Raw genomic sequence first — 24077 nt, 5'->3', positions numbered from 1 at the left:
ATGGCCCAATGGATCAAGAAAAATTTGTGTGTGTTTGTCTCCCTCTGGATTATAATGTGTTTTTATTAACCTGTGTTTTTATATATAATTATATATTACTGAGTAGTTAAGAAACAAACTCTTAAGGTATTTTCTATGAATCACAGCCATCTTAGAATCTAGTTGTAAAAGACATGTTTCATTATTGAGCCACTTGCCTATTTAGCTTTAAAACATAATCTCTAGAAAAACAATCTAATTTACTGATCATGCAATCTAGACAACATATTTTTATAAATGTACCTACTGCATTGGGATAAACTATTAGAAAGAAAAAATATCTAAGACAAAAGGCTATGATAATTAAATTTACCCTAATCCACGAATCATAAGCTTCTCTTCCTCTTTGCCCATCCTTACACTCAGCAGAGAGCGAATCTGACCAAGCGAGGCCAGGAGATTGATGGTGTCATCCACAGAAACAGCGTTTATGGTGTAGGTCTTGGGCAGGGCCCGGACCAGACCCCCAACGCCATCATACTGTCGGTGGAGCAACACAAACATAGCCCTCACCAACTCAGGGTCTTCAATGACAGACTCTTGCGCCCATCGAACCATGGTCTCAGAAATCAGCTGCTGTAGAGTGGCTGTAGAGTCATTATTGATAGTTTTTAAAAAGGAAAAAATAAGAGAAGACAAATTAGTTGGGCATTTCAACTGCATATCTCATAGTCCCAAACTCATATCTATAGTTGTACCAGAATATTCTTTGAAGAAAATAAACTTCATTTAAACATTTATAAACATTGATATATATATCTATATATATATCTATATATACATATATATGTCAATATATATCAAGTCAATAAAGATGAGTTATAGACATGCAAGAATGAAAATACACAAACTTTTCTTTAAGAACTAGTCTTATAATTAAAGAATTTTAGTTGTTTCAAAATTGCAGCCACTTTTTTAAAACTACTGTTGGCAATCCATACAACAATCAATATGAATTATCCTATTACTATTACTTTTGTTGTTGTTGTTCCACTACTTTACTTCCAGATGATCTGACATCATATGTCCTTATTAAGGTCAGCCATAGGCATTTAAGGAGCTATTTATCCAATTGTCTCATTTGAATCCTTTGTTATAGTGACTTCATGTAATTATATTTATGCTTAAATTTGAATCCCTAAGAATCAATTATAATGTCTTCAAAAGGAGTTAATTATGAAACTGTATTAAAGTGGAAAGTCATTCCATATATAGAGGATTACTTGCTATGTAATGTAGTACACCTAAAAACAACAGAACTTTCACACCGCATAAAATAAATACATTTATCAAAGCTAAGTAGGGTTGATGTGACCCAATTCATACATTGTGAGGTACATAATTTCTATCATAAATATACTGGTTGATTTTTTTTTTAAAAAGCTATTTAACCTGCTTTAATCTGTTTATGAACACAGATTTAAGAAAAAGTACCAGTTATAACCCACTACAAAATGCAGATAAAATACCAATATACGTCCTTATATCTCAAAACCATGCTGTGATTTCTTTAACAGCTCAAAATCATAAACTTGATAACAAAACATGAGTATAGGAAATGTTGAACTCTGATTTTAAAGATGACCTGATTCAAATTTGGTTGAGACACTAAAGAATAAATTTGAAAGTAACTGTATAAAGTTTCCCTGTAAGTTAGTGGAAATAAAACCCCGCAATTTCATGGTGGTTGTTTTTTTCTTTCAGTAAAAGTTGTTGATGAACAAGCACTGCATCTGAAAATGGAGTCTCAGGAGTGGGGTACCCAGCGGGCGGATCTCCCAGACCAGTCCTGACCAATCTTTCTGGGTGAGCATGGATATCTGACATCCATGCCCGCATGCTGCCTTGATTCATAGAGCATCAGTGGTTACTCTTCAGTTAAATGAAACATGCACAAATCAGAAGTTTGTAACACGTTAGAAAATATTTCAGGACCAGAATATAGTCAGACAATATCTATTTCAACTTTAAGAAAAGGTTTAACTTCATGTAAGAATATTTGAAAATCAACTGCATAATATTTAGATACGAAGTCTAAATTACTCCCCTTGCTTCCTCTTAATCATCTCCAATCAAATACCTAAACTTCTAGTGCTCCAGGGAGCCCATCTGCCCTTATAATGCTGCTTTTTCTCCATCTGTTTCTACAAATATCGTTGGAGGCTGCTGCGTGTTTCTGGCAGCCACGGGTATCTACTTAAGAAGCCGATTCCTGGAAGATGCAAACTCAATTGTCTCACTGGCTTGTCTATTGTGGTACGGGGCTAGTTAGTGTCGCAGCTGGGTCACTCTGTAGTGTCCTTTCATACTGCTTACACGACTTCTTGGAATCACTCTCCATGGGTTTTTCGGCCTGTTTCTTCTTCAGGTATGTCACCTTCTCTACCAGGGACAACAGACGCCCTCTGATAGTTAAGTCACTGTTTCCATCCAAGGACCCATCTTCATCCAGCTCAATTCCTAGCAGGAAAAATGTGAAGAGAAAGAAGACAAGAAGAAAAAATGATTTAAGGAGTTCATTTAGGAGAAATCATTCTCAGGCTTTGCACCTTTCCCATTCACAGCGTCAAGCAGGGCTGCCGAGTCTGAAACTTTGGACGCCACTGCGCAAGTCTGCCCACGAGCACTCACAGGAGGCTTACACTTCGGCATCTGTTCCTTTCTCTTCTCCCCATCGTTTCTGTGGGCTCATGGCCATCAGAACCCAGCACAAAATATAAAACCAAACAGAGAACAAAAACACTCAGGAGACAAGATCAAGACTGCACCAGGAGCTGTCACAGGCAGCTCTGGCTTCGGGCGCCGGGACCTGCAGTTCTGCCAGCCTGAGAACCTCCTCACTCACCTCCGTAAGTGTCAGTGGGATTTTAATAAACTGAGATTTAGCAAGAAGAACAGGCTTATAACTAGGTACCCTAAAGCAGGGAATGCTTCATGTTGAAGCATTGCTACCATTTTAAAGTATCCCCTTACTCATATTATACATATGGCATAGCCTCATGGCACTTATTGAGTGGTTCTATATTCATAAGCTGAATTAATATGCAAGGCAGTACTTTTAGTCTCTTTATTAAAATAAAATAATAGTACCACTGATGCTATGCATATTGTTTATGAAACGGCTGCTAATTCACCTCTTTCACTGGAACCAGACTTTACCCCAGCACTGCATAAACAGAGAAGGAAGCACACCCAATCTAATCCGTGCCACTTAAAAAGTTCTTAGAAAAGAAGTGGGGAGAATTACCATAATAGACTTGGGTTACTAACATATAATTTAATACAGAATTTTCTTAGGTATTAATTTCATAAGACAAATGCTGGATTTTTTTGGCAAATCCTACAAAGTGGCCCTGCAGTCCGTTCAAATACTGTTTGTGATCAAATTTCTTTAGACTCAATCAACCTAACACTCAACTCTTCGTCCAAAGCACCTGGTTAAATTCCTCACCCCCTTCCCCATATCTTGCCACTGAGGGAAAGAGGAAGGGGAAAGGGAGAATTTTGGATATGGTCTGCTCCATCTGATGATGTTTCTGATCTCTCTACCCTTTCTGACTTCCCTCATAGGGTCAGTTAACCTTTTTATCATAATAAGATTCTTAGGTGTGCCCTAATAGGCATCGTGCGTATCTGTGAACCTGTCACATACAGATTCTCTTCTGTTCCAGTACATGTGCACTTAACAAGAGCTGTAAGTCACAAAGACCTTACCACAATGTGCCATTAGATCTTCATGAAAATCCAAGAGTTGGTCTCGGATTTCCTCTGAACATGGACATTCGCTTTTGTCATCCTTAAAATTGAGAAGCATATTAATCTGAAAGTTTGGAATGAGAATGAAAGAAAAGTGGAATCAGAAACTACACAGCAAAGATCACAAAAACCAAAGATGCCCAAAACCTGTTTTAAAATATTTGTAAAATGTTGCCTAGCAGATGAAAAATTATTATTTATCACTCAGATTAAAAAATACCATGGGCCCTTGAAAAAGATGTGTGTTCTGCTGTTAGGTAGAGTATTCCACAGATATCCAACAATCCTGTTAGCTGATGATAGCACTGTATTCTCCATATTCTTATTTCTGGCTAGTTTTATCCATTTTCATGAGAGGGATGTTCAAGTCTTTGACTATTACTGTGTATTTGTCTATTTCACCTTTCAGTTCTGTATTGACTTCACATGTTTACACCTCCTCTGGTTCTCAGTTCTGTAGCCAGTCTTATTCCTTCTATCTTTCAGATTCTCCCAGTAGCAGAAACCTCCCAGTAGTAACCAAACAAATGGAGTGATTCTGGGAGAGGTTGGTCTTGTCCTCTGCTCAATAAATGATGTTTATAGCAATTACAAAAAGTCCATCCCCTTCCCTCAAAGAAATTACATTCTGTTGAGGACAAGTAAATCTTGCAGCAAATCTTTAAACCCTTTTCTTTGGAAGCATCTTGGATATGGAGGAAACTGTAAGAGTGAGATACCAAAACAGTATTTAACTTCTCACATTTTGAGTCCCCTCCTGAGAAAGATTCCAGAAAATTCACATCCCCAGACTCACTCATTCTTTGATTCAGGCGTGTGCCTGTGGTTCTGCTGCACCCTAGAGCAGTGGTCCCCAAACTACGGCCCCCTGAGGCCATTTATCTGGCCCGCGCTGCACTTCTGGAAGGGTACCTCTTTCATTGGTGGTCATTGTACTGTATGTGGCGGCGTCGCAAAGCGCGGCGTTGCTCACATACAGTACTATTTCCAGTGACGCGGGACACACGCGTCATGGCTCCGGAAGCATATCATATCACTTGTTCTGGCTAGCAGTGACAAATATGGAACCAGACATTGATCATCTCATTAGCCAAAAGCAGGCCCATAGTTCCCATTAAAATACTGGTCAGTTTGTTGATTTGAATTTACTTGTTCTTTATTTTAAATATTGTATTTGTTCCTGTTTTGTTTTTTTACTTTAAAATAAGATATGTGCAGTGTGCATAGGGATTTGTTCATAGTTTTTTTTATAGTCCGGTCCTCCAATGGTCTGAAGGACAGTGAACTGACCCCCTGTGTAAAAATTTTGGGGATCCCTGCCCTAGAGAGACCTGAGTTGGGAGATAAACAAGAGGAAAAACCACAAACGGGATCAATCACCCAGCAAGAATGGAGGCAATGATATTTGGTTCCTTTAGGGAAGGATACTTCTAAGAAAAATTGTCTTCTTTGTAAATTATATAAATGTCTAATCACTGTGCTGTACACCTGAAACTAAAATAAAGACTGAATGTCAATTATAATTGAAAAGTTAAAAAAATAAATAAAATTTAAAATAAAAGTAGAAAAGGTCTAGCATTGGATCCTAGGGGTAAAGGGCTCCTGTCAGCCATGACAACCCATCTGTGGTTGCATATTGTTTTGCTTGGAGAATGTCAGAATCTGGCAAACCGGACTCCTCCAAGAGGCCATGATACACTCAACCCCTATTAATAAGTCTCTTATTTGTTTAAACTAATCAAGTAGTTTCATTGGTGAAAGTAAGAATACTGACTCCATCAACATGGCTAGTTTAAAGAAAATGGGGAGAAACACATTTGTAACTAATGTTATCACTTTGCAATGCAGGGATCCTGAATGAGCTAAACTCAAAGTAAAAAGAAAGAATTTTCTACCCATTGTTGTACCTGTTCTTGAGGTGGTGATCTGAATTCCTTTGTCTTCCGGGCTGTGAGCGCAGCCGACATGTTCAAGGCCTGCATGACTTCGTTGTACCTGAAACGCTGGTTGTCTTGGAGCTTAGCTACAAAGTCATCTGAAAAGGCCACAATGGCTTCAATCCGGTGCCGGACTTGGCAGTCACAGAGGTACTGAAGGAGCAGGCACATCTAAGAAGGCAATTTAAAAGACACTAAATTTAATTCCTCAAAATCAGTGGCTGAGATGCCTAACTGCCAGCTCTTCCCCTTTAGGAACAGAATCCTGGTTGTGTATAGGAGGTCTCCGGGAACAAAACAGAGTCTGCCTAAGTCAGAATGGCTAATGTGTGTCCCCCTGGTGGATACTCAGTATTCAGGATTCCTTTGCAGCTATAGGTGCTATGGCCAGTGAGACATATGAGAAGTTTGCCAGGGGTCTTCTGGGAACGACTTTTACATCATTAATAACAGACCAGAACACCCTCTTCTCAAAGTGAATGCTACAGGGTCATGACATGAACATTGGAGGAAGATGAGGTAACACCTTAGGGTGACAACCACAGACTAAGGATCACAGAAAGATACTAAGATCTGGGTTTCAAATTATATCACGGTGTTCCACCAGTTCTAGAACTGTCTATCTCCAGACCTTGCATGTAAGTTTATTAAGTAATTTAACTGCATATTAAACGCCTAACTGGGTAGTCCCTCACAGAAAGCCAAAAGGGTTTTAACTGTGCAGTAAATCAGTCAAAACATGCCCATCAGAGAATGTTCTGCCCAAGTTTTGAAAACCATTTAAATGCACTAATACCAATTGTGATTCAATATAAGGCATTGTTAAAAAGGGCTGTGAAACCTTGTATATCACCATCCACAAGAGAGCAGTTTCTGTCAATGCTGGCTCTAAGTAGCCCTAGTGTCTGTCCCCTTCCGTCTGTTTCCTTCCCTGCACCCTAGTGGAAGCATCACTCCCTAGGGTCTGAGGGTCCGACTCAGTCTGCCCTGGACCACCCATGTCTTTCCTTCTTGTGTTTCACCCACAGCAGCTACATTGTGATTTAGTATAAAATTTTCCTGCTAAAAATTCTTGGTTGTTTTTACTTGAACTTAAAATAAGCTTCAAAGGGCTACATTTCTTGTGACCTGACCTCTGCCTGCCCCACCCCCCCTGCAGCCTCAGGCCTCTCCCTGCCCCAGGGCTTGCAATGCTGCCTGTTTTGCATGCAAAGCTCCCAGAGCACTCTCCCACTGTGGCCGGCACTCAGAGAGACTTCCCTTTGCTTTTCCCACAGCAATCCCAGGAGAGCTTTCTGTGTTCTAGTAACCCATTTTATTCTTTCAGATCATTAATGTAAAGAGCAATGAGATATTCTTAGAGAAACACATCAGTAAGTATCTATTTCCCCCCAGGGACTGAGCTTCTGAACACACCCATGACAGGCTTTCAGACTTGTGAGGCAGATAGACATGTACCTGGCCAAGGAAGCTGCCTTGACAAGCATACTAAATTTGTCTTTTATTAACTATTGTCAATTGACTCCATTGGAAAATTCATCAAATTCATTACAAATGTAGGAAAATTAGATTGATGGGTCCCAAAACACAAATAATTGGACATTAGTGAATTTTCTAGACAACTGTACTATACAGGCACATGGACACAAACCAGGTTCAGTGTCTTATCTCTTGCAATCCTGGCCTCCCCACCATTTCTCCCCTGCTCACCTGCAGCTTCACGGGCTCTGGCAGCTTCATCTGCAGCAACCCCTCCTCCGCGTCCCCACGTGCGCCCTCCGGCCTGGTGCTGTCAGTGCAGGGTTCCCTGGGTGGTGCCTGGTGCTCCTTCTCCGGGGTGGCCTCTGTGAACACCTGGGGCTCAATCAATTGCAGGATGTGCTTCAGGTCCTCTCCTTGGAAGACACCCATGATGAGCAGCGTGTAAAAGAGCTTGATGAGCGGCACAAAGAGGAACTCAGTGGTGCCCCCGACCGGGTCCCGCGCGCGCAGGCCGCCCTCCCGAACCGCCTCCATCAGCATCTGCATGGTCTTGGCCTTGAGCGTGTCCAGTGGGAATTCGGGGCTGTCCTGGTAGCAGTCGTGATTGAGGCACAAGAAGCTGGGTGAGGAGAAGCGCATGCGTGGCCGCAGCGAGGTGCTGAGGCCTATGCCGGGCAGCCCGTGCTCCTTGTGCTCGTCCGGGAAAAGCGTGATGCTCTTGGTCTCATCGGTCATGGGCACAATGAACTCGTTGTTCATCATGAGCCGGGCGGTGGCGTAGGCACTCAGGTGGATGTCTATGAGCAGGTCATAGTAGCCCGTGCGCAGCAGACCGGGCATGTACTTGCTCTGGATGGCGTAGAGCAGCTGCGCCTCGTCCACGTGGCTGCAGAGCGCATGCGCCACGCGGTGGTTGCCCAGGGCGCACACAGCCGAGTACAGCCGCAGGGTGTGGGAATGGAAGCGCAACAGCTCCTCCTGCTCTGTCAGCTCCAGGATGTCCACAGACCTGCGGGCAGGAGTTGGGGGGCAGGGCTGTCACAGGAGAAATCAAAAGCGCATGCAAACACACAAGATCTCCTTGTGGCCCGCCCTTTTCCGTGGCATGCTAATGACAGCATAGATTATTTAAAAATCAGTTCTAGATGTTTTATAGGATTTCTTCCATACACAATTTCATGTTGACAATTTCCACTCACTGGTGCTTGCACCCTCTTCATTGTCCACACCCTCGAGGTTCTGGGCAACTTTTATATACTTGGGTCTCAGTCTGAACCTAGGGGCCCCTCCTTTCAGAATGTGAGCACTCTATGGAAAACCCTGAGTCTCCTTTCCAATTGGACTGACTGGTTTCCAGAACTAGGAAAATGTTCCTTGAGATTCAGGAGTCTGCGCCCCTTTCCATGACCTATGGGAGCTGTCAGCCTAGCCAGTCTGAGCAGGTAACACAGACTGAGTCCTCCAACACAATCTCCCTTCTAAAGTGCCTCCCTCACAGACCTACACACATGTCACCTGGTTGCCAACAGGCACAAGCAGTTCCAGAAATACACACTATGGTAACAGTTTTGCTTGCGAACCTCTGCTGGGAAACTGAGTTTACACAGGTTCCTAATTCAGGTCATTCTGCTTCTGCCACACACCATGTCCTTTCAACACATAAAATCTCAAAAACAGGGCCACAACGTGCCTAATGTCTTTCCTTTGAGAACAGAGTCCATGCACATAATCCCTTTAGATCAGGGGTCCCCAAACTTTTTACACAGGGGGCCAGTTCACTGTCCCTCAGACCGTTGGAGGGCCGGACTATAAAAAAAAACTATGAACAAATTCCTATGCACACTGCACACATCTTATTTTAAAGTAAAAAAACAAAACGTGAACAAATACAATATTTAAAATAAAGAACAAGTAAATTTAAATCAACAAACTGACCAATATTTCAATGGGAACTATGCTCCTCTCACTGACCACCAATGAAAGAGGTGCCCTTCCAGAAGTGCGGCGGGGGCCGGATAAATGGCCTCAGGGGGCCGCATGTGGCCCGCGGGCCGTAGTTTGGGGACCCCTGCTTTAGATGAACCACTCACTCATCCGGAAAGGAGTCCTGGTGAGGTTGTGATATAAGTTTATCAGAATAGCACTATTATACATTTATTTATTAATATATTTCTAGAACCCAACCTACTACAAAGTGGGTACTGAATAATTATTATGTTATTAAACTTCATCATATCCTAGGGTACTCCACTTTCCTGTCTGTGCCTATCCCCTGTATCATGACTTGATGGTATCTGTGGCTTGATGGTGCAGAATTTGTCCAGACCACACCTCCCAATTCTCAGAATCAGACCTTCCTGCACTATAATTTCAAGCAAATGATTACCTACCACATAGCTGCTGAAACCCACTGCCAGCATGCAATTCTTGGAAAGATATAAATGAGCAGCCCCACCCTCAAAGTATGGTGGACAACGATTCCCAGGTCTTAGCTAAGCTTTGACCTTCCAGGAAGACAATTACCCTGCTTCGCAGCCAGAATGATGGTCTACACAAATATGTTGACTATAGCAACACATTTAGAATGTGTGCTCTAGGTTCTTACTAAAGAACATAGTGTATCACTCACAAAATGTCAGGAACATGTAAAGACTCCACAGCCTCCACTGCTGCAGTCACTCCTAATCCAGCCCCGCCCATTATTCCCTTGAATCACCATGGGCCCCAATGCCTGTCTGTGGAATGGATGAATAAGAGAATTCTAAAGGATTTGTAGTCTCTATTTCATAACTTCACACTCGAGTCAAGGCAAACCAAGGCCCATACTGCAAAATTTAGTTTGTCTCCCCTTTGTAGTAATATTCATACTTCAATCAACTATGGCTTTACTTAGAATACAGCAAAAGAAATAACTCATTATTTTATCTGTTGTATGGGCAATGCCAAATACACAATCCAGCACCTCCTTAGAACATGCTATGGATTACTGCATGTTCGTTGGCCCCTGGACATCAACCCTGGCCATGGAACTATCTGTAACAGATTGGGCTGACCATCAGCTTGTCTCTCAGGGTACGAAGGCACATGGTACACTCCTACAGTCCATCCCCAGCCTGCAGGAGCTTCAGTGGAGCCAGGCCCTCATGTAACATGTTTATTTGCTGCTGGTGGGATTTCTGGGTGTTATTGCAGTAAAAGCTGAGTGATGCAACTCATTATACTCCTTAACAGTCTCCAGTGGAGAGATTTATTTGATGACTCAATATCATTCTTTTATTCATCCAATAGTACAGTGTGTCTATTATGCATCAAGCACTGTTCATAGGAGACAGGAGTTGAACAATACAGACACGATTCCTGCCTGAAGGGAGACTACTGTCTAGTTGAGATGCGAAAACAGACTATTCACATCTCCTACCATCCTAAACATTAAAATATTGCCATACCAGGCAGTGGTGCAGTGGATAGAGCATCAGCCTGGGATGCTGAGGACCCAGGTTCAAAACCCCGAGGTCCCCAGCTTGAGCACAAGCTCATCCAGCTTGAGTGTGGGCTCCCCAGCTTAAACGTGGGGTTGCCGACTTGAGCACGGGGGTGCTGGCTTGAGTGTGGGATCATAGACATGACCCTATGATTGCTGGTCTGAGCCCAAGGTCACTGACTTGAGCAAGGGGTCACTGGCTAAGCTGAAGCATCACGGTTAAGGCACATAAGAGAAGCAACCAGTGACACTTAAAGAGCCGCAACTATGAATTGATGCTTCTTATCTTTCTCCCTTCCTGTCTGTCCCTTTCTATCCCTCTTTTTTGCTAAAATGATATAGATAGATACAGATATACAGATGGAGATAGAGAGATATATTATTTGCCAATTTATAATTTACTGGGGTGTGAAAAAAAGATGCTATTCAATGACTAGTTGGCATTTCCATTTTGGAATCTGAATTTTGAAGTGCCTCACCTCAGATTTTCCTTTAGCTTCTTAAAGCACGAGACCAATGTGGACCTGACCTCACCAAACACACAGAGCAGGGTGGCACAGGGGCTTGACCATCAAGCCCTGGCTCTGCTGCTTTCCCTTCCTCCTTTCTGTTACCTCATTCCTGTGACACTATTTTATGCATTGGCACTATACATATTTCAGAAAACTGACTCAAATTCTCTATGGTCTATATTAAGAGTTTAAATTATCCATTCACTTGTCACAGGTAATTAATATCAATTACCCCTGAATTTGTCACAGGTAACTCATATGAGTTATTAATGACTCTGCCAGGAGCAGCCTCTGGCTTTCTGTGACAAGCCAACATGTTCATTACAATCTTAAAAGTCTCTGCTTAGCGAGAGAAACTACTTTCTCTCACAAAGAAAAATTCCTTCTCTTTCGGTTGTTGAGTAATTTTTTTTAAATCAGATGCGAATTCCCAAACCTTTCTCACATAAAATAAGAAGTATGAAATTAAAATTCAGTCATCTAAAAAAACCACTATAAATGATAAATATCTCTAATTATTTCACTTAAATATGTAAATACATATTTAATATAGAAATAAATCTACCTGCCCAGATTAATTTTTCTTTGGATTTCTTTTTAAATGTCTTTAATATAATACTATAAAATGTATGTATTTAAAATATATAATTCCCTGGTTTTAGTATATTGATGGACTTGTGCAACCAGAACCAAAATCTAAGTTTAGAACATTTTCATAGGCGTAAAAGAAACCCAGGACACGTTAGCAGTCACCCCCAGGCCCACCAGCCCTAAGTGCTGTCTCTATGGGTCTGCTATTACAGACTTTTCAAGTAAATGAAATCCTACAAATATGCAGTCTTTGTGAATGCCTTTTAAAACTTAATATAATGTTTTTAAGGTTCACCCATATTATAGGATATATCAGTACTCCATTCCCTTTTATTGCCAAATAACATTGTATAGATAGGCCACATTGCACTTATTCACTCCTCAGTTGATAGACATTGGGTTGCTCCCACTTTTTGGCTACTCTGAATAACGCTGCTGTGAACACCACTGTACAGTGTTTTGTGTGGTCATGTTCTCGTTTCTCTTGGCTATATACCTAGGAGTGGAATTGATGGGTCACATGGCAAGTATATATTTAATATTTTGGGGAATTAACAAGCTGTTTTGCAAGGCATAAGTTAAATTTAAAGGTATTAATTTTTTTTTAAATGCCAAGCATGTCTTACTATTATTATTATTATTATTATTATTATTATTATTATTAAGTGAGAGGTGGGGAGGCAGACATAGACTCCTGCATGTGCCCTGACCAGGATCTATCCTGCCAGCCCCTACCAGGTAATACTCTGCCTGTCTGGGCTGCTGCTCTATTGCTCAGCAACCAAGTTATTTTAGCTCCTGAGGCAGGGCTATGGAGCTATCCTCAGCACCTGGGGCCAACTTTGCTTGAACCATTTGAGCCATGGCTGCGGGAGAGGAGAAGACAGGAGTGAGGGGAGGGGTGGAGAAGCAGATGGTCGCTTCTCTTGTGTGCCTTGACCAGGAATCAAACCTGGGACTTCTACATACCAGGCCGACACTCTACCACTGAGCCAACCAGCCAGGGCCCAAGCATGTCTAAAATACAGTGTATCTGTATAGTCATGGCGCACTTTTGACCAGTCACAGGAAAGCAACAAAAGACGATAGAAACGTGAAATTTGCACCAAATAAAAGGAAAACCCTCCCAGTTTCTGTAGGATGATGTGGCAACATGTGCGCATGTGCAGATGTAACACCGTGTATACAGTGGAGTAGCCCACGACCATGCCAGTCAAGATGTGGATGGTACAGAGGAAAGTTCAGTGTGTTCTGTGGCTCGCTAAATTTGAATCTGTGACCAAAGTACAACGTGAATATTGGAGCGTTTATAACGAAGCACCACCACATAGGAATAACATTACTCGGTGGGATAAGCAGTTGAAGGAAACCGGCAGTTTGGTGGAGAAACCCCATTCTGGTAGGCCATCAGTCAGTGACGAGTCTGTAGAGGCTATACAGGATAGCTACCTAAGGAGCTCTAAAAAATCTGTGCGTGAGCCCACATCGAACTGCACTGAATAGGTATGAAACTGGGAGAGTTTTCCTTTTATTTGGTGCAGATTTCACATTTCTATCGTCTTTTGTTGCTTTCCTGTGACCGGTCAAAAGTGCACCATGACTTTACAGACACACTGTACATTTTAAAATGGGCCTAGCTCCTGCAACTGTTTTAAGATTAAAGGCTTCAAATACAGGAACAGCCAATGTTAGTCTTTGCATTTTTCATGCACTGTTTTCACTCTGTGACTAAACTTTTTAATGACATTTTGTGAGGGAAATCTTGGTCCAAAACCTAATTTTATTCATTAGGCTCCCAGAATAAAACCTGTACAGTCTAAGTGGCTACAATATGGAAAGGCGGAGATCTACAGAGCCACCTCTGAGCGCTGACTGCACCTCCTGTTACTACGGTTACTGCCTAGAATGCAGGTACCGTTGTATCTAAAGCCCTCACCAAAGACTTTCACAATTTTCTTTCATTCATGTCTGGTACTCTGGTTTACTACATCTGTCAAATGAAGGGTTACACGGACTTCTGTGACCCCATCCCTAACACCTTGCAATTTTATGACACTACTACTTACGGAGTCGGGAGTCAGACCGCCAGGTGCACCAGCCTGAGTTTTCACTTGCCATTATTATAAGGAAAATGAGAGAGTGGAAGGAAACAACACCCAGTCATACCACCTCTTCGACAGCAGTATAACCATGTTTCAGAAACAAAGTGGTTGGGAAATAGATTTAAACTTGGAATATGTAAAATAATGTTTTCATTGGACACAAGAAATGAGACAGTTTTAAACCTCATTTTGTATCCCACCCCCAGTGCCAACTCAGAGCCCCAGGGCAGTGGTAAGTTTGAGGGTCCCAGTGGGACGGTGCAGGGCATGGCAGCAGACCTGTTCTCCTCAGGGATGTGCAGGGACATGAACTGCAGAGGGTCCACACACTGCACGAGCCAGCCCTGGCGCTCGCTGATTCGCAACACGTCCACCTTCAGGAACTGATTGGGCATTCTGCTCCACAGGACGTGAGACAGGAACTGCACATGGAGACGTGGGGGACACTGAGGCACAGGGTTTCTGTGCTCACTCTTGAACAGTCCCGCTGAGAGAGGCATCACATTCTAGCAGACAGAAGCAGAAAAAATATTTATGACACACTCTGGGGTCACGATGACTGGTGCTCTGCAGAACAGAAAGCAGGAGTAAGATCTGCTACATGTTGACCAAAGTCAACACAAGAAATAATAGAAATTGGGCTAAAGCTTCTGAAAGGAGAAAATATTATGAGCAATGTAGTGGAATAACCCATCGCATGGCCTTGGATGGGAACACAGCCAACAAGAAAAGAATGTTTTGCCAAGAGAATTGTTGTGTGACTTGAAGGCGGGTCACTGAAACAGGTCTGTGACTGAAGGCAGTTGCTGGGCTTTTCTCAGTAAAACATTCTCATAAGATTTCTGTACTTTCCAAGGTTGTCCCCTGAGATAAAGAGAGGAATGTTGTGGGAACTATAGAAGCAATAGCAATTAATGCCTTCTGATATTATGTTGTTACTAAGCTATCTTGCAGGTGCACTCCATGTATCTTTAAGTAAAAGTTACACTTGATGTTATGCCAATTTCTCAGTAAACAAGCTTTTTGAAGTCTTGTGAATAAAATTAGGACACAGTGTGAACTCGGGGCCATTTGCCTGAGCGAGCTGTGGTCCTTTGCTAGTCCTTGATGATTTTGTCTGCTGCTCTCTCTCTCTGCACCCCCGACTCACAACAACAGAGCAAAATGCCTAGTGCTTCAGGGCACCCAGATTGGGGACATGACGTGGCCATCCCCTCTGATACACGGATAAGGCAAGTGCAGTCGATCATCACCACATCCCTCAGATCTGCTTTCCAAGCTGCTCTCAGTGCCAAACGTCACGAAACAGCGGTCACATCCACTGGGCTCTCTCTCCCCAGTCTGTGCTGTCCCCCACCTGGTCCTTACCCAAGCCCACACATACCGTCAGATCATTGGGTTTTAGTAAACAGTGGTATACCAAACCAAAGACAGCTCCACAGATAAACCTGACTATCAAACAAGAAAGCAGAATGAACAGGCATTAACCTCCAAGATTCACTTCCCCTCTACCTTTCCCCACAGTCAATATAGATGTCCAGCCATCCTGTGTCCTTCAGCCAGGTCAAGGACAGAGGCCACGACTTTTCCAAAGCTTATGCATCCATGTGTAATCATGACACCACTCCTCGGACTCTCCTGGGCCACATAAAACCCCCGACCTCATCTTCCCACATGGCCTTCAGTCCTGCCCCTTCCAAGAGCCTCCCTGCCATGTTCTTCAGATGGCCTCGCCCTCCAGCTGCCTTCCCAGTCCCTCCTGTGAGTGCAGAGAAACAGCCAGACATTGTTTTAGGGACTGAGGACAAAACAGATAAAATGTCCTCCTACAGCTTCCATTTTCCTGTTGCAAACATGAACACAACCAGGAAGTAAATTAATAGTATATCAGAACAGAGGGCACAGGAGAAAAACAGGGTGGGAACCAGAGGGCAGGGCAGTAATAATAAACAGGGTGGTCAGAGTGGGTGTCACTGAGAAGGTGACAGTTAAGGAAAGAGCCAAAGAACAACCATGTGAATATGCAGGAAGGAAACTCCACAGTAGGGACAGTCAGTGCAAAGGAGTTAGGCAGGGTTTTTGCCTGGCAGGTCTAAGGAGGCACTGGAGGCTGGCATGGAGGAGGGCAGAGCTGTGGGAGAGAGTCAGAGTCAGGATGTCAAATTTTCTGAGAACCATATGGAGAACTCTGATTTTTACTCCCAGGGAAAGAGGGTTTCTAGTGTTTTAAGCAGGGGAATGACATGATCTGATTTGGACATTAAAGCAGCATCATTCAAGCTGCTTAATTATAAACAGATGGGCAAGGATGAATCACAGAAACCTCGATTGGATGCCACTTGAAGCCCTAGCTGGTTGGCTCAGTGGTACAGTGTTAGCATGGCATAAGGATGTCCTGGGTTTAATTCCTAGTCAGGGCACACAGGAATAGCAACCGTCTGTTTTCCCACCCCTCCCCTTCCCTCATCTCTCTTTCTCTCTTCTCCTCTCTCGGCTATGGCTTGATTGGTTTGAGCAAGTTGGCTCCATGGATGGTTCCATGGAACCTCTGCCTCAGGCACTAAAAATAGCTCAGTTGCTGAGCAATGGAACATGGCCCCAGATGGGCAGAGCATTGTCTCATAGGGGGATTGCCATGGGGATCCCAGTCAGGGCACATGTGGAAGTCTGTCTCTCTACTTCCCCTCCTCTCACTTAATTAAAAAAAGAGGATGCCACTTGAGTAATGGAGGTGACAGACAATGGTGATGGGTAGCAATGTGATGGTCACCAGCAGTCAGAAGGTGGGGGACATGCTGATGATGAACCAGAATGTGGAATGTAAAGGAGAAAGTCAAGGATGACTCTCAGCCATGGGGCCTAAGCAACCAAATCTGCTATTAAATAACGTGGGAAGACTAGATCAAGTTAGGAATGGCTAGTGATGGTCAGCAATCCAGTTTTGGACATATTCAATTTGCAATACCTATGAAACAACCAAATGGAAATGTCAAATAGATCAATATACACGTCCGAGTTCTGAGGAAACACTTTGTAAAACAAAATAAGAAATTCGTGCAAATGTGCTGCTTCCTTCCTCACACTTGCAATTAGAGTTTTTCCATCATTTTTCAGAACTTCTTCGGGCAAGCTCCCTAAAGCCCTCTTGATTAACAAATGTCATGATTCCTTTAGTCCATATTGTATTAGCCTTTCTGTGGCAGCTGAGAATCTCATTTTACAGAGACAGAAACTAGGCTCACATGGTTAAGGACAAGTCCAAGGTTGCTGAGCCAGTATGCCTGGTATCTTCATGTTTACAAGGGCTGAATTCATCCAATTCCACTTCTTGAATTCTAGCCCTTCTACTTATGGTTGAATTAGCATTACCTCCTTGTTCACACTCAAGATCTACGTTCACTTTTTCCTTTTCTTTTTCTTTTTTTAATGAGTGAAGGGGAGGCAGAGACAGACTCCCATATGCACACTGACCAGGATCCACCTGGCAAGTGCACTAGGGGACGATGCTCTGCCCATCTCGGGCGCTTGGCTCTGTTGCAACCAGAGCCATTTTTAGCACCTGAGGTGGAGGCCATGGAGTCATCCTCAGCACTTGGGACCAACTCACTCCAACTGAGCAATGGCTGCAGGAGAGGAGGAGAAGAAAGAGAGAGAGAAGCAAGAGGGGGAGAAGTGGAGAAGCAGATGATCGCTTCTCCTGTGTGCCCTGACTGGGAATCGAACCCAGAACATCCACATGCCAGGCTGACACTTTACCACTAAGTTTACTGGCCAGGGCCATAAAGATCTACATTAATCCTTGACTCTTCATTCTCCTTAAGTACCTGAATCCAATTCATCAACGCTTCTCATTAATCCAGTTCACTGTCAAATTCTACTAATTTCTCCTCTAAAACACCTCCTCCTTTATCACTGTGTCTCCGTGACAAGTTTTGTGGCTCTTCTCATTGTCTCCCACATGGACAACACCAAGTTGTTGACAAGTTGTTACGCTTGTCCTCATCCTTGTGAATACAGACATTTCTCCATGACTACTAATATATTTTCCCAAAATGGTTTGATTACACTCAGCACTCAACCCCCTGCTTCACATTTCCAGTGGATTGCCAACTATGTGAAAGGTCCCAACTCTCAGCATGGTGCTCAAGGCCTTTCAACTTGGACTTGGCCCACATCTATGCACACTCATCTCCAGCCACGTCGGAAGGCATCCTCCAACACAGTCTCACCAAATTCCTCAGATCGGTACTTTCATGCTCGTGTGTCTTTGCTTTCTGTTGACCCCTCCCAGTCAGTGTCCCCAGAGGTCTTCTATCAACAATCAAGAAGCAATCTAAATGTTACCACTTCTTTTAGCCTTACCTGATCGACCCCATGCAACTTAGCTGCTTCTTCACTGATGTCCCCACAGAAACCTGTCCAGAGATAACCCCAGCACATCCATAGGTCGCACAGTTCCAGCTCCATAAGCCCATTCACTAGCTCAGTTGTGAGTTCACGATTAATGAGCTATATGTAATTTGGCATTTCTTTTTCCCATAGAAGCCAAGATTTTTTTTTTGTTTGTTTTTAGAAGCCAAGTTTTACTGATAATTATATTGATGATGACTAAAGAGAATTACTTTCTAATTAATTATGATCTCCTAATGACTTGAAATAGATTACATAATTTTCAAATTTCAGCTAACTTTCTTTATAAAGAATGATTTATAGGATTAATAGCAGTAGTCATAAAATACTGAACTTGTTGAAGAAGTAAATACTATTCCCTAACAGTACGTACTCCAAATGCAAACAATACCAAGAATGAGTCTTTCCTACCTTTATTCTTCCCAACTCAAATTGGAAAACATTGGGACTTGTAGCTTGTGCAAAAACTGCAGGAAATAATTTGGTACTTGGCTCCACCTTAAAAAAACAACAATGAATTTAATAATATTAGTAAAGAGAACCCAAGACTCTTTCAATAATTATTTGGGGCATTTGCGCATTTCATTTCTTTACTCTGTGAGTATTTATGGAGGAATGTACTCTTCGCTCTGAAGGGCACGCGGCATAGCTATTACTCAAACACAAGTAAAAATACATAATTCACTCATTTCTGTTTTAATTTTTTTCAAGATTTTTAAAAATTTATTCATTTTAGAAAGGGGGAGAGAGAGAAAGAGAGAGAGAGAGAGAGAGAGAGAGAAGGGGGAGGAGCAGGAAGCATCATCTCCCATATGTGCCCTGACCAGACAAACCCAGGATTTGGAACCAGCGACCTCAGTGTTCCAGGCTGACACTTCATCCACTGCATCACCAGAGGTCAGGCTTAATTTTTTTTTCTAATTTATTTTTTTGGTCTTACAAAATGTGTTTTCCTCTAATGGTAACAACACTGTCCTCCAGGACAGCAGCGCCCACGGCCAGTACCTGGTAGCACGTGCTCAGCTCCTTGCCGTTGGCTGTGAAGGTGAGCAGCCCGCTGGCGGTATCCACCACGCAGCCAATCTCCAGCCCGTTGTTGTTGCGACCCTGCCCAGGGCTCGTGCTCTCGCCCGCACACACCATGTAGCAGTTGCTGCGTTTGATGCTGAATTTCAAAAAAACATTTTTATCTATGTACGACCACAGATAGAATAGAAAGCACATGTATCTTGCAAACTAAACCTAAATTATGCTGCGCAAGCAACAAGCTCATGCTGTGATGGGAAAGGTGCACATGGGCCCGAGTCTGTGACTCTGAGCAAAACTTCACGGACTCCAGTGGACTTTCGAACCAGGTCTTACACATCCCCAAATTCATACCTAGTGGAGACAGGTCAAGAAGTTGGAATCAAGTAAGAACTGACCTGCACCTTCCCTCCAAAAACTCAAACCAAACAGGACCTTTTACTGACGTTCAAAAAAGTTACTTAATAATCATCCAAATTTTCAATTTTCATTCTCATAGTTTATTTTTTATCCACTGTTCCTAGACAAGAAACATTCATTTTTAACCACGATCAGAATCCTTAGGCAAATTCTACGTGAGCCATCAGTCATTCAAAATATTTACAATTTGGCTAAAAACATGTCCCTGTATGGACAATTCCCAGTGACCTATTATAAGAGACAGACTTAGCTAGACCATGCACAGAATCAGTGGTATTAAAACCAAACCCCCAACTTTCAGCTGCAGCAGAACCTTCACCAGACGTGGTAACAAAACTTGTTATTGGCGCTTTGCCACTCTACAGTAGATACACTGCAGGCAGTGAAATAAAAAGGCCAAAGGCAGGCAAAGAACAAGAAGGGAGATACAGCTTCTCTGCACCATTATGTAAGAATCAACAGCCCCTCCTTAAACTGAAATCTTTTATCAGGTAGCCCAGCCCCAGACTGAGCTATTTCCTTACATTATTACCCTCTCTGAAAATCAAATACATCCCCCAAAATATTCCTGGAGACAGATGGCTTGGGGCTCCTGTCCTAACATGAAGCACTCTTCATTGGAGATTTTTGCCAGGCCCACTGTCTCGAGGTCTAAGTTCAAGTGTTTGAAGTGTGAAAATCTGAGCTTCCAGTCACCAAAAATGGGGTGTGGGTATAAAAGGACCGCACTGTGTGGAGAACTGTTTCTAGGAGACCTGTCACAGCATACCCAGAGGGGACACGCGGGTACAACAGGGAGGTGCAGATGGTCAGATCTTCTCTTATCTCAGTCTACAAGATAGATGGCCAGCTTCACTTTTTTGACGGTTTGGTTTGAGTTTGGTTTGTTTTACAAATGAAAAAGGATGGCACAGAAAGTATAACTGACTTACCCAAAGCCACACAGCGAGTCAATGGCCAGGCTGAGAAAAGAACCCACTGCTCCTCAGTCCAAGTTCAAATGCGTCCACCTGGTCTAAACTAATAGCCCATCATGTCTTCAATTGTCTCCCCACCACAAACCAGTTCCCAAGCCACATATCAGACCATGTGCTAATTGCCTCATGCTCACCCATCCATAATCCCTCGCACAGAGGCTAAGTATCATAAACTGAGCTGTTAGTCATGTACACTGTCACTTGAAGGAACCCATGATTGTTATCCAAAAAGGAGACACCGCTCTTACTTCATAATGGTTTTCACTTTTAATATGCTGAGATTCCTTACTGGCTTGTATGAGTGACAGAAAGGACACTGACATTCCCCTGGGCATGAGATCCAAGAAGAAAACAGTTCCTAGGTTTATTACCATTTTTATCAGATGTTGTTCATAAGAAATTGAAGAAAACCAACCTTTCGTGCACTTTTCCCTTTTCATCTCCTAGAGTAACGGTTACTGTACGAACTCTGTCCAAGTCAAAGCACGTGTCAAACTGATGGAAGTCGGATGTGATCCAGCCCACCCAGACGCTAGCAGGTTCTTGTCCAGGAAAGATCCTCACTGAGTAGTAGTACTGTCAAGGCAGCAAAACCAGGTGTTGGCAGAATAAATCAAAACAAAACTTTGATTTGCAATGTCTCTGAATGACCAAAGGAAATATTTATTTAAAATCAATAAGCCTAATTGAAATGTTATCGACACCAAGGACTAACCCTGCAAACTAAGAAAAGTCTTAAAACCAAGATCTTGAATTAAACTAGAAATAATGAGAAAAAAGAGAAAAGACTCTATCTGAGCAAACACGTTCAATGGTTTGAGGCTTTTCTATTCCCAAATGTGCATGCATGTACGTTGTGAGTACATACATAACACGCATACCATACGCATTTGCACATAGACAGTATATTTATGTAATAAAGTCATCTATCATTAGGTTTAATGCTGCCAGCTTGCACAGTATGCTAATCTGTGCTCAAGTTTTGCACCTGCCACCTATCTGTGGAAATGTTTCATCCTTCCTCATGCAATTTATAATATTCTCACATCTTAAAACCACTTAGAAGGCCCTGGCCGGTTGGCTCAGTGGTAGAGCGTCGGCCTGGCGTGCAGAAGTCCCGGGTTTGATTCCCGGCCAGGGCACAAAGGAGAAGCACCCATTTGCTTCTCCACCCCTCCCCCTCTCTTTCCTCTCTGTCTCTCTCTTCCCCTCCCGCAGCCGAGGCTCCATTGGAGCAAAGATGGCCCGGGCGCTGGGGATGGCTCCTTGACCTCTGCCCCAGGCGCTAGAGTGGCTCTGGTTGCGACAGAGCGACGCCCCGGAGGGGCAGAGCATCGCCCCCTGGTGGGCAGAGCGTCACCCCTGGTGGGCGTGCCGGGTGGATCCCGGTCGGGCGCATGCGGGAGTCTGTCTGACTGTCTCTCCCTGTTTCCAGCTTCAGAAAAATAAAAAAAAAACAAACAAAAAAACCCACTTAGAAACAGCTCAGATCTAATGTGTGAAAATTAAGCTCAAACGTGGGGGTGCTAAGAGATACAACTATCTAATTTTTTTGTCATTTGACATTTTAGGACAAGTTGTTTTGAAAATTTTAAATGGCAGACAGCAAAACTGGACTGCTAGCAAGACATAAGTGATCTTACTTTAGACATCCATAGGAATAAGGAAATCAGATGTACTTGGAAAAGGTAAGTCATGTGTTCAAACTTTGCCAAGAAAAAAGATAGGAAAATTAGGATTACAAGTGCCATTAAAGACATTTTCCCCAACATAAGCTCTTTTATGGCATATCTATATATTTTTCAACATTTTAGTCCCCCCCTCAAATAAGCAAATAATGATTTTAAAAATAAGCTTGCTAAATATGATGACTGAAAGGGAACTATGTGAAGTGTCCGGCACAATGAGTAACACACAGAAATGACAGACACTGTGACAACATACCGTGGACGTCTGCATCAAGCAGTCATAGTCATCCCGGTCATCTGCAAGGACATCTTCGGTGAGCCTTGCAGAATGGCTTGTGCTGTAATCTGGCTTTGTTTTTCTAAGCAAAAATCTGAAAATATTACAGGACTGGGAATAAGCAACATGAAAAGTTCTGCCTACATCAAACATGAGCATGCTATCAATTCAGCAGAGTGATTCCCAACCAGGGTGGTTTTACTCCCCAGAAGGCATCTGGTGATAGCTGGAGATAGTTTTGTCACATTGTGGGGATAGGGACCAACTGTATGCCACTAGTATCTAGTGGGTGGAGGCCAGGGGTGTTGTTAAATATCTCTCAATATGCAGGGCAGACTCTCACAACAAATAATAATCCAACCCAGAGCAGGTTGAGGTTGGCAAATTCAGATTTAGTGCAAGAAAGAATACTAAAATAAGTTGCCTTCTTGTCCATAAAAAATACTATTTAGAGAGAAAACTCTTTCAGTTTCAACCAAGAATGTAAACATAGACATCTTAGAATCTCCCAACTAACTCTTGGGAGAAAATAGTTGCAAACCACGTATTTGATAAGAGGTTATATCCAGGATACATAAAGAAGCCCTATAACTCAACAACAAAAAAGCAAATATGACAATCCAAAAATGGGCAAAGAATTTGAAAAGACATTTCTCCAAAGATGGTCTACAAATGGCCAATAAGAATATGAAAAAATGTTCACTATCACTAATTATCAGGAAAATGCAAATCAAAACCACAATGAAGTATCATGCCACACCTATTAGGATGGCTACTATGAAAAGAAAAAAAAACCCAGAAAGTAACAAGAAAGTAATAAGGATGTGAAGAAATTAGAACCCTTATACAGTGGTGGTTAGATTATAAAATGGTACAACAGCTATAAAAAGCAATATGTTGCCTTAAAAACTTAAAAATAGAACTGCCAGCAACTCCACTTCTCAGTATATATCCAAAACAACTGAAAGTCAGATCTTGAAAAGGTATTTTCATACCCATGTTGATAACAACACTATTTTCAACAGCCAAGAGGTAGAATCAAGCCAACAAAATGGGATGTAAATGGAATATTACTCAGCCTTAAAAAAAAGACATTTCAACATGAGCTACAACATAGACAAACCTTGAGGACATTATGCTAATGGCAATCAACCAGTCACAAAAGGACAAAGACTGTTCAATTCCACTTACAAGGGATACCAAAGTAGTCAAGTTCATAGAAACAAAGAGTAGAATGGTGTTCCCAGGGCCCTGGAAGAGGTGGGCAGAAGAGCTGTGTAATGGGGAAGCGTGTCAGTTTTATAACATGACAATGTTCTGAAGATGATTCACAACAATGTGAACACTTCACTGAACTGTGCTAAACACTTAAATAGTAT

The 24077-nt window shown here is 42.6% G+C and overlaps 1 protein-coding gene across 2 annotated transcripts in view; it reads right to left on the bottom strand.

The window, feature by feature from the left end:
* Positions 1–24077, bottom strand: part of LOC136404475 (ryanodine receptor 2-like) — a 650806-nt gene that overhangs the window by 204533 nt on the left and 422196 nt on the right. For both annotated transcript variants that reach the window (XM_066383777.1, XM_066383773.1), the window contains 10 exons: positions 22678–22792; positions 21149–21309; positions 19316–19475; positions 18722–18808; positions 14180–14406; positions 7443–8223; positions 5703–5903; positions 3754–3859; positions 2356–2499; positions 353–626 (listed from right to left, as the gene is read on the bottom strand). In XM_066383777.1, coding sequence (XP_066239874.1) covers positions 353–626; positions 2356–2499; positions 3754–3859; positions 5703–5903; positions 7443–8223; positions 14180–14406; positions 18722–18808; positions 19316–19475; positions 21149–21309; positions 22678–22792 — 2256 coding nt within the window. The remainder of the gene's footprint in view (positions 1–352; positions 627–2355; positions 2500–3753; positions 3860–5702; positions 5904–7442; positions 8224–14179; positions 14407–18721; positions 18809–19315; positions 19476–21148; positions 21310–22677; positions 22793–24077) is intronic.

This window comes from Saccopteryx leptura, chromosome 1 (assembly GCF_036850995.1).
Source record: "Saccopteryx leptura isolate mSacLep1 chromosome 1, mSacLep1_pri_phased_curated, whole genome shotgun sequence".
Classification (NCBI taxonomy): Eukaryota; Metazoa; Chordata; class Mammalia; order Chiroptera; family Emballonuridae; genus Saccopteryx; species Saccopteryx leptura.
Note: the sequence above shows the minus strand (reverse complement) of the source record. Positions and strands in the feature narration are given on the sequence as shown.